An 18,260-nucleotide genomic window follows, 5' to 3' on the forward strand; every position below is an offset into this window, starting at 1 on the left:
CATATTTTAAAGTCACTAAACGACAAACAACTTACTAGTATAACATTTGTGGACATAAGTAAAGCTTTTGATACAGTTTGGATCAAAGGTCTTTTATATAAGCTAGAAAAATATGGCATTAAAGGGGATTTATTATGTTGGTTGAAAAGTTACTTATCGGGACGGTCTCAAAGAGTGGTTATGAAAGATTCACTATCCACATTGGGCTGTTTAAGAGCTGGTGTGCCCCAGGGGTCGGTACTTGGTCCATTATTATTTTTGATTTTCATAAATGACATTGCAGATGATCTAAGTGGGTTCAGTAGACTTTTTGCTGATGACACATCTATTGGCCATACTGCACCCGATGTTACAAGTCTCAACACTTTAATAAATATTGATTTAGATAATTTACAAAATTGGTCTGAGAAGTGGATGCTAAAATTTAATCCTAATAAAACAGATATTATGATTTTTAATACTAGGAATATGCAGAACGTCCTTACTTTTGATTTTGGTGGAGTCTCAATAGCTCCTGTAGATATACATAAACATTTAGGTATTATTTTTAGTAGTGACTGTAAATGGAATAAACATGTTGATAAACTGATAGAGAAGACGTCAAAACAAGTAAATGTACTGAGGAAACTAAAATTTAGACTAAAAAGGGAATATCTTGAAAAGATTTATATGATTTTTATTCGTCCTATTTTGGAATATTCATCTGAAGTTTGGGACAACTGTGGGCAAATTAATTCCGAAAGGTTAGAAAAGATTCAGATTGAAGCTGCACGTATAGTTACCGGTTTACCATGTTATGCTAGTATCAACTCTATTTATAGAGAGACGGGATGGGAGAAATTAAGTGTCAGAAGGGAAGTTAAAAAACTGACCATGTTTTATAAAATTGTAAATAATCAAACACCGGATTATTTACAAGAATTGGTTCCTCCGTATGTATCAGATACTAATAATTATAACCTTCGAAATAGACATAACATTAATATTCCAATTAATCGTCTATCAGTTTATCAACAGTCTTTTTTTCCTTCTTCTATTACATTGTGGAATGAATTAGATTTGCATATTCGTCAAATTCCTACATTCTTTTCTTTCAAGTTACAATTGCAACAACTGTATTTTCATAATGTAAAACCTCCTAGGTACTATTTTTATGGAGATAGACTGCTATCTGTATTACATGCAAGGCTACGCAACAAGTGCAGTGCACTGAGCGCAGATTTAAACAAGGCCAACTTAGTACATGATGCATATTGTGCATGTGGGTACACTAGTGAAAGTGTTGAACACTATTTATTATATTGTAATAACTTTGCATCGCAAAGAAATGTTTTGCTTACTGAACTGACCCACTTAGACATTCCTGTTACAATTGATTTGTTATTGTTTGGTAATGACAACTTAGATACAAAAGACAATTTTGTAATATTTTCTGCAGTACATAAATATATAAAAGAAACTCAACGTTTCTCACTCTGATAACAACCTTGCTGGTTATTGTTTTATTTACTAGTCTAAAGTACAGACGATGCATTGTTCGAATGATTGATTTATTGTTCATAACGGTAACATAATGTTTCGCCTCAATGGATTTCAATTATTGAAGTTAAAACAAAAACGATACTTACATTAAATCTTTGTTCTTGTAATCCTTTTATCCGCATTTTTAACGGCAGAATTTAATGTCCGTATCACAATTATATATATTCACAATATTGCATGTTACTTTTACAACTTATACAGGTAAATATTATAGAAAGTCATTTAAAACACACACTAATAACAGTAGGTGTTTTCCCTTTAGACTAATCGTTTGGGTGTGTTTGATTATTTAAAAGAAGAACGTTTGATATCCATTTAGCCGTTTCTATTATTCTTTGTGTATAAATGTTATAGTAACATTAGTTTTGATGTATTTAATTATTTTTCATGCCTTCATGCTTAGTAGAAAAATACAAATTTATGTAATGTGCTATATAAATATAATGTATATTCATGTATATTATGGAGAAGACGGAACTAAGTTGGAAAACTTGTGTCTAATCCATTTGTTTTGAACAATAAAATATGTTTAAACTAATAAACTGTTATTTTAATTATGTCCTTTTTTGTTTATGACTCATTAAATGGAATATATAATTACTTGATTTGTTCTTTATTGATGACGACAAAACATTCATTTTAAGTAAAAATCATAAGGCTAAGAATCGTGAAAGAGTTTATAAAATACTACATTCTAAATTTGAAAACTTTAAATAGCATATTCTGAAGTTGTTAAACATAATAATCTTGATATCATTTACTTTCAACTAATAATATTGAATTACAACAAGTGTCTTTTTTCAATTTCATTCGAAACTTGAATTGATTACCACAAAAATAAAAAAAAAGACTATAATGTTTTTATTGAACGTAAACTTACTAAATTTATCACTTTTTAAAAAATGACGTAAGGAGGGGGTTATATTACCAACCTATACATAACATAAATAGTGGACCACTTTCAGAAGTCCCTGCTGCATTTGTAGCGTAGCATATGTAACATCCTTCATCAGTAGGCTGAAATTCATCAAAGACCAATGAAGCAGAGTCTTCTCCTTTTCTCTCAATACCATTCTGCGTCCACCGTATTTTTGTTGCTTCCGGATTACCACTGATTTCACATTTAATATTATGACTTGATCCTTTTATAATCTTTTCTTTCTGAGTTGTCATTTTCAGTGTCAATTTTTCTATTTTAAAAAAGACAAGTTTAAATAATTTATAATCCTTTTTTGAATTATATTAGAAAGAAACAATGAATTAAAATCCAAACACACCAGCAAAAGGTTTAGCATTAGTGTAGATTTGTTTTTCAGTTTTCATTATATCGGAAATGAAACGGTTGTCTAGTGGCTTGAACGAAGAAATATCAATCATTTTTTTTAAAAGAAGGACATCATAAAAATGTGCAAATTGACATCCTTCATTCAATGCATAGTACAACATCAAAGAAATGTTCTTTACTAAATAAATCATTCATAATTTTCAGGGGTGTGTGATTGATCTGCTCATATCTCATAACTTGTAATTGACGCTGAAATTTTCACTTCAAACATGGTAGAACGGCTTCATTGTGGATTAAGGATAAGATATCACTGCATGTTTAGCAATCAAATAATCAAGATGTTGATTTCATTTCACAGTGACTTGAAACGCGTGAAATCTTATCAATTTCGACATGGTTCTTTTCTTCGACTTATAAGTTTAAATATCCCTGTGTTGTTTTGCGATCTTTTTTTGCATGTTAGGAATCGCCGTTTTACGTGAAAGATGCTTTCAGAACCTTTGACAAAATAATATAACATCAGTGAAAAGTATGCAGTATTTTTAAATAAATGCTTCGCTGAGACCAGCCGGAAACGACCAAAGACGTTGAACCCTGAACAGTTTGGACTAGTTTGGACACAATATTCACGCTTGAGACTGTCTGAATTTAGATTGTGATTAAATGTTTGACAAAGTGTTGTGAAAAATGTGGTCAAACTTATTTAAAAAACAATTCGAAAAAAATGCAGTTAAAGATGTCTTCTAAGACTTAATAAAAAAATAATTAATTTCTATTTTTTTAGAGGAGAAGAAATGAACCTCTTTAAAATTTTTCATAAAGATACATTAAATTTAAGTTATTGTCCGGAAACCAAATGTGTTTTTGGATGACGACCACGACACAGACGATGACGACAATTATTACATTTAATATTTATACGACCCCCCACACCCACCCCCCAAACAAAATTGTGGTCGTATAAAAGGTAAGAAAAGTACCTGGTGCTAATATTGAGACTTTGATAAGTTCTTTTTCCGTAGTGTTAGGCTGAATTCCTTTTAACATTTTGTTAATAAATTTCATGATTATTGGTTTTGTTAACCTCTTTTTTATTATTTCAGCTATTATCTGTAAGTCATAGAGTGCATATGACTTTATTTTTATGTCTTTGTCGTCAGTACTTGACGTTCTCATCAATTCTAAAGCCTTGATTGCTTTTTCTGTGTCCCAGTCATTTGGTACTTCAATTTTGAACAAAACTGGTATCAGTTTTGAATCTGTAAAATATATCATGTAAGATAAATGAAAGTTATGTTAATAAATAAGTAAACGCAAGTTGCAGAACAAGCAATACCTGTAAATGGACGAAAGAGGTGAGAGGCTAATGACTTTTGTATCCGTGTTTATTTTGTTTAAATGCAATATATCTTTCTCATCTTTTTTGTAACACAGGAGAAATTTGGTTGAAATTTTATTTGAAAGATATATGAAACAGAATCATTGGTAGGAGAACTTTTACTTAACGTTCTCAAATTTATGTGTTTGTGTGTATTTTTTTTTTTTATATTGATTGCTTGTTCCTAATAATGTACGCATTTTAGTTAGCCCCTTATTTGAAAGCCCGAGCGGAAGTTCTTTTTCTGCGATTGAACTCATTTTTAGTAACTCGAATTTCAAAACTTGTTTTTGTCTAAAGTCTCAAATTCGTGTTAAATTTGAACTCTTTCAAAACAAATTAATTTAAATCAAAATTAAATTCGAATTTAGGCTCACTCCCCACATTTAAACGTATCTCAAGAGGTTCATTTCGAAACCTGATAATAATCAGTTATACTTATGGTTTGAATACTTAACTCGACCTCGAAGACTAGCTTTAAATTTAAATTGACCAGTAACCCGAATGTTAATCTGAATTTTTGTTCGATGGATATATTCACACTTATCAGAGACACATGCGACAAACAACAAACGATAAGGATATTGGGTTGAAATATATCATTCTCTTATTCTCTTATGTTAAAGCCATATTATAAATTGGCATATCATTATTACGAAATCAGTTTTATCAACTCCATTAAATAGTTTACATGTGTGTGGATGGGAGTTTAAGAACGATTACTTACTAAAGAATGTTTGCTTATCATGTTTTGAAATTTTTGTCAGATTTTCGAAATTCTCTGGTTTTATCCATTTGAATGCGTTGCCAATTTGCCCATGAACCCCCATTTTTCTTTTAATAAAACTTTTACATGTATAATTATAAGCCTTTTGTAAAAGTCTTATTAAATCTTATTTATCTTTAATAGTTTTTGAGAACTTTAACTGTGCAATGATAAAGCTTTAAAAAGTCAAGAGAGATCATATTCACGCCATAATTTAAATAGCTAATATCTCGAAAACAAGCCTACTAACCCCTATATTTTTTTTTTAGCTTTTTTTGATTCCTCAGTTGATCCTCTTTCAATATATACTAGTGCTATGGAAAGCTATTAATTTTTTAGACTAAGCAGCGAACTTTCTTAACATTTGATGATTTACCTTTTATGGACGTTGATGTAGTCGCGTCCATACTGTCATCGTCGTTGTCTTTGACAGCCTTATTTTCACTTATTTTATTTATGTCTGCATCAATTCTAGTTTGTATGGACGCTGTTGAAAAAGTAAAATAACAAAAATACCAAAAACTCAAGAAAATCATCAAAACAGTAAATCAAATGTCAAAATCAAATGTTCAAATGCATTAGAATTAAACAAATGGAAAACAAGATAAAATGGAAAATGAAAATGGGGAATGTATCAGAGAGACAACAACCCGACCATAGAGCAGACAACAGCAGAAGGTCACCAACAGGTCTTTGCATTTTTTTCCCTTCAAAAAAGATGAACAAAATCTGGTTTCATGACTAACCTTTCCTTCCATTTCTATGACTGTCGAATGGAAAAGAAACTTTTTTTTCACATTGACAATTTGTATCTTTTACCACATAATGCATTCACATTATGTGGTAAAAGATTAAAATTGTCAATAATGTGTGAAGATATTTACACACATTATTGTAGTCAAAGGTGATGCATAAAATATTCGTCGTTTACTTCAGTAATTCTCATTGAATATTTTATAGTAAAAGAGGAATGAAAGATACCAGAGGGACAGTCAAACTCATAAATCAAAAATAAACTGACAACACCATGGATAAAAATGAAAAAAGACAAACTATAGTACACATGACACAACAGGTACAAACTAAAGAATAAGCAACACGAACCCCGCAAAAAACAAAGGGTGATCGCGGATACCGGAAGGATAACCAGCTCCTGCTCCACATGTTGAACCCGTCGTGTTGCTTATGAGATAACCGATCTGGTAAATAGTATAATTCGGTAGGCTTCATTCATGAAAAGGAAGGGGATTGTAAATACGATGTAAGGAACATATCCGATATCATTTCTGAAACGGTTATTCCATAACGGTCATCCAACTCATGATTGCGTCCGTAAAATGTACGAAGGGATGATTTCAACTTCACCATTTGAAACTCGTGGTTTAATAGCTTCCTTGTGAACAGCAACCCTCTATCAAGAAAATCAGGATAGAAAATGCAAGCACGGGAATATCATACCAATTGCGAGATACATACCCCGTATGCAGGTGCTGCTGGAATGTTGCTACTTAGAAATGGAAAGTTCAAAATTTGAAAGCTGAAATCATCTCTTTTGTCTTTAAGTTTTGTTTTCAACCGACCCTCATTGTCAATTTCTAGATGTAAGTCAAAATATGAGGGCGACCTAACTGCATTTGTGGTATCCTTTATCTCTAGTTGGATGGGATAGATGCGTTCAACATAGTCACCTTTTCCCATCTTTATTTGGTTCATGTGGTTTTATGTAAAAGAGTTATACTTAAGTGTCAAAAGTCAAAAACTGGTCGATAAAGACACAGCAGGAACACCAAACAAGTTGACAGTCAACGAAATTATGGGAACTTTATTGTCCTTATCATATACATGTATATCTGATAGTTTTCTCAACTTTTCACTTATTTTAAGCTTAAAAAGGTGAACTTTTCCAGAAGCACGTTCTATCACCTTGTAAAAAGGAGTGCCCCCTCCAACCCCTACCCCTACCTGAAACATATCTACTGTAATGGAAATACACTGACATTTAAAAACACCCTTTAATGCATGTGTCAGTATATATTTATTTTAGATAACTAATATTAAGATTTCTTAACGCCAAATATGTGTTCTTGGCTTTTTATTATTCTTCTTGTCGCTGATAAGTGAGACCCCACCCAGCACTAGATGCACAATCTGTATATATCAGCAATAGCCGGTGTTTTGTTTTGTTAGTTGATGTTTCAATATCGCTTTTCCTCTCAATATTTACCTTGGAGTTTGTTTCTTTTTACAATTTGCATCTTAGATTGCCTTTCTGTTGCAACATATTTAAAATTAAATCTTGTAAAATAGAAAACAAATTGCGGTTGCCATGGGCACAGATGTGTTGCTAGGAAGAAACAACAGTGAATTTGGCAAAAATGTGCATTCAATTATGTAATATTTAAATAGTGTACAAGTGTAAAGTTCACTACATGCTAAGCAGGTTTAATTTCAAATATAGATATATTAAAGCTGTATAATAATCATATTTGATGAGTTTAACTCCTCCATTATATTGGTTGCTAGGCAACAGAATAAACAAGCTAGACCCAAAATTCAATTATTTTCAGAAGGTCTATGATATAGACTTACAATATGACAAACTAAATGAAATTTGGGGGTGGGGCCAAAAATGGCCCTTATAGCCCCTAGTCCTTTTGAATTATTTAGTGAAAGAACATCATCTATATAGTACATGTGTATTGTGCTGACTTCTTTACATTTAAATTGTTTGCGGATTTGTAACACATGATAACGATAATCGAGATGTTCCTATCGTATTTGTGATCTTTTAATTCCGAGTTTAGGGCGATGTATTTCAACAAAAAAAATCCAGTTAACCATAGATGTAATTGACGCACCACTTTGTAGACATATAGACATAATATGCATATGTCCGCGTTTTAGAAGCTCTACCACATATTGTACCGAAATTATGTTTTAACGAAATATTGATTCTATAGAATATTGCCTGGTAACTGCCAAATCTTTCAAGACAGATTTTTGATATAATGTGTATAACGTGTAGCTATCATCAAATTCGTAGACGAGTTCGGTTTTCAACGCTAGCCTTTCTATAAAGAACAATTGAAATAGAGAAAATAAGGAGAAGTTAATCAAAGCGATATACATTTCTTGTATGTCATTTCTGAAACAGTTTAACATAACATATTACCATAGACAAATGGAATGTGATCGAATGCATTTGGCATTCCAACGTTGTTCTTATATCACATGTTTTCATATATTTTTGGGCCCGGTCAAGTACCTTTATAAGCCACTATCAGTTTTATAAACATTATTTAGTTTGTTTTACGTTTTGTTTTTGAAAAAGAATTTTTATTTCATTGTTTGTTTTATCAGCTCTTCAACGTTTGCTATAGATTTTGAACTTTTTAACATAGCAAATATAGAGCATCAATGAAAGACACTAATGGCACATATACAAGTCTGCTGCTGTAAAAAATGCTAAATTGGTATTATAATTCATGATCAAATAATCAAATTGGAAACTGTCACGAACAAATCAAAACAATATGTATCCTCCCATGTACAATGTACTTCATATTCATCCTTATTATCTAGAAAAGGATATCATAACCACCCCCCCCCCCAAAAAAAATGACGATAAAATCACAATATTTCATTACACCACTATTTTAAACAGCAGCTTTGTTAAAATAGAATATACAGGAACTTTAAACAGCTTGTTCAAACAGATTGCATCAAAGAATTATGTGAAGCTTACAATTTCCTTCTTTAATTCCTGATCGGGCTGTTTCGTTCTTTTCGTTAATCAATTTGTTCATTGCAACGTTTCCATGTAGTTCAATTTCGTACAAACCATCTTCAGAGAAAATCTTTTCTGCTAAAAAAAATGAGTTAAATATTGACATTCGTAGATGTTGTTTTGCAAATAAATTCGAATAAAAGAAGCGACTCAATAAAACTTTTCTTATATCAACGAGCGATATTGTCTTATATCAACGAATTGCATCTTGGGAAATTTCAGACGAATGTTAGCATTTGTACGAAGAAAGGCAGATTTCTGGGCATAAAGCTATGACTCTTTTCTTAAAACCGGGTGACATTTATCACGACATACGTCTGGTGTATAATATCCATGAATTATTTTATGTAATAACACGCAAGGTGTATTTAAACGAGAAAATTGAATTGTTGAATAAATGAAACATAAATGCACGATTTATCATTTGTAGATGTACACATTCTATAAATATCATGTAGCAAATTCAGTGGAATGCATTTGGGATGAATTCAGTTGTTTGCTAAGACAAAATCACCTATAAGTCAAGGATACTGCTATATTTTAAAATATCAATGCGATATTTGTCTTATATCATAGCGAAGATTTTTTAATATAAAAAATTTATGAACGCGATACTTTTCTAATATAACTGCTATAGTTTTCTAATTTAAAATGAATACAATGACACGTCACAATGCATGTCAAGAAAACTGCAAACATAATTCAAAAACTTTGATCATGACCGGTTTAATGTTTTAGGATCAATATCACTAAAATTTCGTAATTGTAACAAAATTAACGCTTACATGAACTTATCATTTCGAAAACGTTCTTGACCCTGTTGATAGTTGAAAGCGTTAACAACCTGTTCAGTCTATTGTTTTCAATCACATGGTTTAACGGACTAATTCTATTTGAAGTGATGCAATGGCGGAATTTAAATGCGGTTACAAATAGTCTACCGACCTTTTAGATTCTAATATACTGGTCACACGACTATAGCCTATCCATCTTGGTAATATCGAAATAGACAAAAAATATCATTGCTTAAAACAATCCAATCCAATACAGCTCCAAATTATAAATATATTCAAATATATTTCAAATAAATATTCCAAACAAATTAAAATGTACAAATGATGATGTCTCGAACTTTGAAAATACCAACTGCGGTAGCCTCAGACTATGAATTGGACAACAGATACAACGAAAATCAAAAATCTTGTCAAAGAGAAAATGAATGTATTACTAATATAGAAAAATTATTGAGAAGGAAAACAGTTCTTTTTGGATATCAAAGACTTTTCCCGTTGATAAATCGATATATCTATGAATATAATCAGCTCGCCGCGTGGACGCTCTTTTACATCGCGATGACCGTGAGGGCATTCCTATGTATTGTTGCCACAGAGATTTGACTTTCGTTTTTGACTAGTAATCGATAGTATAAATACGCGAACATTTCTTGGTGCAAAACAACAATCCGTATCGCTTGTTATAAATTCATTTCTTCAATGAGTACTAAAAAAAAATGTTAAGAACACAATATAAGATGTAAATGTCTTTTGATGTTAGAAATGAATATAGATCTTTTCTATATTCATTAATTCAGATCGTTCAGTTGGAGGACTGGAAAGCAGTTATTTATAAAGGGAAATTTTAAAGATTTATAAATATAAGAAGATGGTGCACGAGTTCGAATGAGACAACTTTCCATCAAAGTAATAATTTGTTTAAAGTAAACCATTAAAGATCAAAGTAGGGCCTTAGAAACGGAGCTTTGGCTCACAACGAACACCACGCTATATAGGAACAAAAACATTACTAGTGTTAAACCATTCAAACAGGAAAACCAAAGGTCTAATTTGTATACAAAGGAGATTAAAAAGTACAGGTCAGATTTTGTCGAATCAATCTAATCGAGGACAGTATGATTCATATTTGTCACAAGTTAGTTTCTTTGTTACCCATAAAAAAGCCTAAGACTCTTCCATGTGTGCGTTGCGAGCATATCGGATATATATTATTTCGGTGCGTTCATTATAAATTTTGCTAAATGTTATATATGTGAACAACGTTTTTTATATATAGATTAGACCGTTGGTTTTCCCGTTTGAATGGTTTTACACTAGTAATTTTGGAGCCCTTTATAGCTTGTTGTTCGGTGTGAGCCAAGGCTCCGTGTTGAAGGCCGTACTTTAACCTATAATGGTTTACTTTTCAAATAGTTACTTGGATGGAGAGTTGTCTCATTGGCACTCACACCACATCTTCCTATATCTAATCATATTGATACTTAACTTTTTGATTACGACATTGTTTATTAAACCCTTATTTAATAAGCTTTGCTTCCAAAACCAATTGAAAAATTTGTAAGATGCTACCAAAAACCATTTGAATTGAAGAAATGGTCTTGAAACTGCTTATGTACATGCAATACTACTAAGGAGTAAAATCACAAAAATACTGAACTCCGAAGAAAATTCAAAACATAAAGTCGCTTATCGAATAGTAAAATCAAATGCTAAAACACACCAAACGAATGGATAACAACTGTCATATTTCTGACTCGTTACTGGCATTTTCAAATTTTGAAAATGGTGGATTGAACCTGGTTGTATAGCGCTTAACCTCTCACGTGTATGACAATCTCATCAAATTCTGTCATATTTACAACGATACGTGATCAAAACAGACATAATAGGTGACATTGTCAAAATATTGGTACATCAGTATATTTTAAATACTAATAAGTACTAATATTGATATAAAAAAAACACCGCTATGATATTTTAAAAGTATCGCATTGATATAAGACAAAATAGCATTTTTCTATTTATGTATATAAGAAAAACACAGCACTTCAAATTTTACACGGACATAAACTTCAGCTTCTAACTAACTTCTGAATGTATGTTTAGACTCAATTCTTGTTTATATTTGAACAATAAGTTTTAAAGTTAGTATGTTCTTAATTTTTCGTTGCCAAAACAACATTTTCCACATGGAATGTCTGCATATTTACAATTGATATTAGACAATATCGGTCGTTGATATAAGAAAAGTTTTTATCGATACGCTTCTTCCATAGACTGTGTATAAATTGAATAGTTAAAACGATTACGACTGATGACTGTATCAGTGCAGTCTGCATTTCCATGGCAAACAGTTGATGTAAGTTATACGGATATGTAGCGAATTCTTTAATGTTATTTTGACATTTGATTCTGGTCTACTTGTACTTATTCGTATAATAATTTCCTTAAATATGTGGTATCAAGGTTGGCTTTAAGTTACTTTCAGTTTACATTTAAATATAGGTGTTAGCATTAAGCATGTAATAGTAATCAGGAGTATATAAATAGAAATCATATTTAATTTTTTATATACTGTAGTATTCTATTGTACATTCCTTGCCCTACATGTTTGTCATATCACAATTGAAAAGTCTGAATCAACTAAAGGCACAAGTCACCATATCTTGTTTTAGAAAGGCTGTCTGTATGGTAAACGAAAAATCGATATAACTAATTCAGCTGCCACTGTTCGATAAGGAACGTACTTATAATGATAACAAAAACGTAAAAATCACTCATATGTTTAACAATTTTACCTGTACTTCCTAATAGTGCTGTTTCATCGTCCACATTTAATATTTCTTTAAAAACTTCGTCAATGATTTTGTCGAACTCTTCAGTCAGTTGTTGCTACAAAAAAATAGGCTATTTTTTTTAAGTTGAATACATTGCATCGATTGCTGTCTGATTTACTAGTAGTCAGAACATATTTTTATTAGGTGCAACAAAAATATCAAGAACTACTTAACTGAAATAACCCTGTTTTGTTTGGGGTTCGTGTTTCTCAATATTAATTTTCTATGTTGTGTTTTGTATGCTGCTGTTTGTCTTATTGAATTAAGAGTTTTGAATACACTTTTGCCTCTCTTTTACTGTGACACAGACACATCGAAACCGTCATTCAAATTGTAATTTATATAGTGATCGTAAATCTTATGTACTGTCGATTGCAATCAAACCCTGCTTGAGTAGTATTTTGTTTCATCAGGACACCTTGATGATGTAGTATGTATAATGTTAGAATAAACGAGTACTGTTAGATATTAAATACAAGCACTCACTGGGAAGTGGGTTACGGAGTTTGATTATACCTCAGGTATCATTTTTCATATAAAATAAGTACACAAATCGCAAGTGTTGACTTATTGGACAGGTTTATTGTTTCCATCTCTTTGACCCAGATAAAACTATTTGACTGCAAACGTCATAATGTTTCGCGGAATTTCAAATGCAACTACGGGATTGGAGGATTTTGATAATACTGCGGAAGTTATGACGTCGCATTTTATTGTATCTAATGTTGACGTCAATGCATGATATAGCCTTAGCATTTTAGAATATTTATGAAGTAAACGTTAACCAGTATGACTTGTTTTCTGTTTTTTATACCAGGCCCGTAACCAGGAATTTCCAAGTGTAGGGGTGTATTTGGACTGACGAACTCGATTTTAACAGTCACAATTCGAACAGAACGTTGACTTTAACAGTGCATATTTGATTTCCTTGCTACGGCATGTATACTGATTATAATAGTTGATTAGTCCCCGCCTTTTATTGTCTGCTGTGTTTTTCGATAAAAATAAAACACACACTTACTGACTGGATATTCATGGAATAGTAAGTGTATTGTCCCCTCAGATACAACTATTGCCTTCGGCTACGCATCATGGAATATTAAATTAACTATTTCACTCAAACTCAATCAATAAGTATACGTGCTAATTTCATTAATATTATCTATAAGGGAAATAAATAAACACTTCAAGGGGAGCTTTGAAACAGACGGTAGATAAGAAAAAGTTTGTCTTATAAAGATTTTATTTTTATTTCAGACTCCAAATATGTCAAATTCTTCTGTCTCAAAACCTGACACAGTTGTGCAGGATAAGTTCATTTATTTTTTATCAAATACAGCCTTGAATTTGGTTCATTACTTGATCTATTACACAAACCTTAATGGTCTTTGAACATTTTTCACTTATCAGGACATGAAAGGCACCAAATGTTGTAATATTTTGACCCGATTTCAAAAGGTATTAATATTTAGTAAAATTCTAAAGAAAAAGCTTATTTCAAAATGTTTAAGCAATTTGAAACATGAAATCATATAGTATTTAAAATTTTTGATATCAGAAAAGCAGACGACACTGAAGTTCTTAGTTCAACATTTTGTCCCTAAAACACAATCATGTCATCTCTCTGTATTTAGTAAATCTACCAGTTTTTTGGGGGGATATTCATAAAACTAATTCGAAACGTTGACACAATGCCAAAAGACAAAAGGCTAAACATTATAACATAACCAATGCATATTTATGAACAAACAGAATACAACAATCCTTTTTAATATTCGACGATTGCGAACAAAATGTAAATGAGAGGTTAGAATTTGAATGTTTGCATTTCTTACGTTTTTGCATAAATTATCCTTTTGAAATTGCATTTGTTTAAAATATGTTTTAACATGTCAACTATACAAATAAGCAATGTAGGGAATAAACGTTCTGCCATATGTGACCTACAGTCTTGTTTTGACCAAACCTTATATAAAAAACACTTACTTCGCATTCTAAACACTTATCCCTCCAGTAATAACGGTATAGTTGGAGTTGCTTCATATCATCCTCTGAAACTCTAACCAGTGTTTTCTGGACTGATATTTGTTGTTGAACATTTTCTCCCTCTTCTTTGCTGATCTTGTTTGCAATGAGTTGAACACTATCAGATAAATTATTCCACATTTCTTCAAATTTTTTTTGATCTACTGATTTTGAATCTGACATATGAAATATTTCATTTCTTTTATCTTTGATTTGCTTCATCCGACTTATTTCATATTTATGGTTTTCCAAGCCTTCTTCACAAATGTCAATAATGCTGTGAGTCAGTGTTATGTCCATAGAACTGAGTTCTATAGGGTTAGGTACATAGACACAGCAGCATTTCCAATTTTTTTTTTCATTCTTATGTTTCGATTTTGTTTGATCTTCTTTAAACAGTATATCAAATTCGTTCATTTTAATTTTTTTTGGCCCATTTTTTTTCGGTGGAACAAACTTCTCTGAACAACATTTTATGTTTAACCCAAAATATTGATGTACGAGTTTGTGATCATTTTTTAGACGATAATCTTCAAATGTTAAATCCTTTAATATGCAAACTTTCACATACTTGTGTATAACTGTCATGGCAATGTCAATTATAAATGCTACAAGTCGATAGTAATTATTACAAGCCTCCTCTATTTCGGTTGGATTTACTGTAAATAATTTATTATCAATTATTCTACATATACACTACATAAATGCTCACTTGCCGTAGATCTTCAAAGAATAAATTCAATCCAATTCAAATCAAATCTTCATTGCCATTATAGTACTACATATTTAATGTATGTGACACAACATAATACGAAACATAGAATATTCTCTCGTTTTCGTTTCAGTCACATTTTATGTTTTTAATCTTAACAATCAAGTGTTATTATACATGTTCACTGCAGGAAATGTAGTTTGATTTCCTATTACACATTAGGGCGACGAAATCAAATTCTGTCATTTAGATATAAAAAATAATTTTCGTTATAAATACAATAAAGACATTATACTCAATGAACAAGTTTATTAATTTTTTTTTTTATCAAAGTTCATTATGTTCGCTTCTCATGTTTTGGGGATTTTTTTCAGATTTTCGGAATCCTCTGTTTTTTTCTATTTGGATGCGTTACCCCCGCCCCCCCTAATATTCTATTTACATATCTTTTACATGTATAATTATAAGCCATCTTAAAGAGACATATAAAATCTTTGGTATTTTTTAATAGTCTTGGAGAACTTAAACTTGTCAATGTTCAAGCTTTAAAAAATCAAGAGAAAACATTTTGCCCCCAAAATTTCTATGGATAATACTTTGAAAACTAGCACATTGACCTATACTTTTGTTTTTTGCTCTTTATGTTCCTTTATTAATCTCCTATCAATATACTCTAGGGTTCTGAAAAGCTTGTTATTTTGAAATAGAGTACCGAGTAATGTTCTAAAATATCATGCTAGTACAAAAAGTATTGTGTACGTTTTTGCAAAAAACATTTTTGCAAAAAACATTTTTGCAAAAAGCATTATAAAATTCAATATATAAATGAGTTATAACAATACTATTTAAGTGCGAGAAATGCAAAAAAAAAAATTACGAAAACTGAGATCGCGTTCGCTGCTGAATTAGGATTACTATTTAGTAGAAACAAATACTAGCAGAAAGATTTAAAATAGTCGTTTTAAAAAATATTAAACTCCTACAAACAGGTGTTTGAGAAACCAACAGGCAACTGACGCAAAATAATGATACAGAATATTAAAGAAAATAAGTGGACAATTGTCTTTTTATAAAACATACATGCCTACGTAACGGAATTACAATTTTGTGAAAATGTTTTGGATTGGTTCAAATGCCTGTAAAAATTTCAAGATCAGCCAAGTACAGGTGTCCTATAGTCCTTTTTCGTATATATTACCGGAAAAGCAATAAACTTTTGTATTAACATGATTAAGGTTAAACAAAATACATCAAGGCATTTTGTTGCCACGCAAAGGAAATTGGAATATGATTAAAACCAAAAGAATTTTTTTTTCTGACGACAAGCAACTTTTCAATAGAAATGAAATGTCAAAGAAATATTTTTTGAGGTATTAGACAAACACAAACAAAATCGGACAACATAAAAATCGGAGTTTTTGCCATTGTTATGACATTGAAAATGAAAATCCCTATCGTGGTAAAAACAAACACGTGCCTATAGCATCGAACTTATAGCAGTGTATATATAAGCAAAAATAATATAAATACTATACTAAAATACTAATATGGGTAAGACAATTAATACTTACGACTACAATCTACTGTTATTATGTTACTTGAAACAAGACCAGCTTCATTAGCAGCAAAACATATATACATCCCTTTGTGCTCTGAGCGTACTTCACTAATTACAAGTGATGGAGAATCCAATTTTCCACCAGTATACCCTGATGTCTCAATATCAGTAATAACAGCATGAGGAACTCGTAGCCATAAAATGGAAGTTGCTCTACCAGATAATGTACATTCTATTGTTTTCTTACTATCAGTTTCAATAGCGTTTTCTTGAAGCCGAACCTGCAGTTTTTCTGTTAGAAACAAGCACATTTTAGACGAATAATGCACATCCTGCTACAAGCATGAAATTTGGCAAAGACCTTCCTAAACTATTACTCTTTTAATTCAGATAAGGAGGCATTCGAAAAGAATGTCTCACTTCCGGTAAAATCTACAAACCTTTGATTTGTACTACTTTTGGATATATTGTATAGATAAGATGTCTTCAAAAAACCTTTTTTCGGTTAAATCCAATATGGCGGACATTGTACTCAAATCCGCTTACTTTTTGGGAGGGTTTTACGTTGCCCTACGTTGGTGCTTATCATTAAAACAATTTATGGGACATATGTCTTTTATACCCCAACTTCCGTTGATATCCAATATGACAAACCTAGAAATATCATGTTTTTATTTTATTATTCATCTTTTTTCAAAATGTAGAAAAAAACTTTTTTTTTGTGCTGTTCATTTAAAATGTAACTTTTGGATTTATGTAATCCTTTAAACCACTAATTCAAAATCATTTTGTGTCTATCATGTTTTAAATGTTTTAATACAAAGTTAACACTTCCGATTGAAAACAATATGGCGTAAATTTCAAAGATGAGTTTTCAATCCATATCCTCGATGTAGAGCTTTGGATAGATTAATTAAAACAAAATAAAGTCACTAAAGCACTAAAACATTTAAAAAAAATCTATTATTTGGCAACAAATACATGTTAAATCACAATAACTACACACAGTAGTGCAGGGGAGACCCGATATTCCACACTTACAACGACCGCAGCATCTTTTTCTTACATCCACAATGTACAAGCTCATTACAAGATGCATAAGAAAGATTTTTCTAAAGGGTTTACATGGATCCTTTGTGTCCCTTCGCCATTTATTAGCGCCTGGACTGGGTAGCATAATAGCCAATTCCTAGCTTGTTCCCCTAATCACCCGCCTTAGTTTATTGCACATTCTACATGCTGGAAAACAAGACCAAGTTGATAGAATAGCCTCAATAAGCCTTCCCTTTTGTGAAAATGGTTATTTTATTGCTTCGTTAACCCAATCTTATTCGTTTGTACGATCTCACATTAAAATCACGATGATTGAGGCTCATCAATCATCATTCTGCAAGTTAAAGTCACATCTTTAAATGTCATCAATGTCTCCTATGCAATCTTTTTTCCTTTTCAAGCAACCAGAGAACCGTATCATAACCGGTAAAGGCATGGATCAATGGAAGTGTGTGTGATCACTCGTTGTCTAGTACATTTGAAAAGTCATGAAAAGATATTTATTCAAAGCTTTTTGCCCCTT

The 18,260-nt window shown here is 31.4% G+C and overlaps 1 protein-coding gene across 1 annotated transcript in view; it reads right to left on the minus strand.

Annotated features, from left to right (window-relative positions):
- LOC139497438 (cell adhesion molecule DSCAML1-like) overlaps positions 1 to 15,237 on the minus strand; it is a 29,351-nt gene extending 14,114 nt beyond the window's left edge. The window contains exons 1-6 of the mRNA XM_071285661.1: positions 14,376 to 15,237; positions 12,351 to 12,444; positions 8,717 to 8,836; positions 5,348 to 5,458; positions 3,808 to 4,086; positions 2,475 to 2,732 (exon numbers count right to left, since the gene is read on the minus strand). Of these exons, the coding sequence (XP_071141762.1) occupies positions 2,475 to 2,732; positions 3,808 to 4,086; positions 5,348 to 5,458; positions 8,717 to 8,836; positions 12,351 to 12,444; positions 14,376 to 15,002 (1,489 nt within the window). The 5' untranslated portion in view covers positions 15,003 to 15,237. The remainder of the gene's footprint in view (positions 1 to 2,474; positions 2,733 to 3,807; positions 4,087 to 5,347; positions 5,459 to 8,716; positions 8,837 to 12,350; positions 12,445 to 14,375) is intronic.
- Positions 15,238 to 18,260: the final 3,023 nt, after the last annotated feature.

The sequence above is a fragment of the Mytilus edulis genome, chromosome 12 (genome assembly GCF_963676685.1).
Source record: "Mytilus edulis chromosome 12, xbMytEdul2.2, whole genome shotgun sequence".
NCBI classification, from domain to species: domain Eukaryota; kingdom Metazoa; phylum Mollusca; class Bivalvia; order Mytilida; family Mytilidae; genus Mytilus; species Mytilus edulis.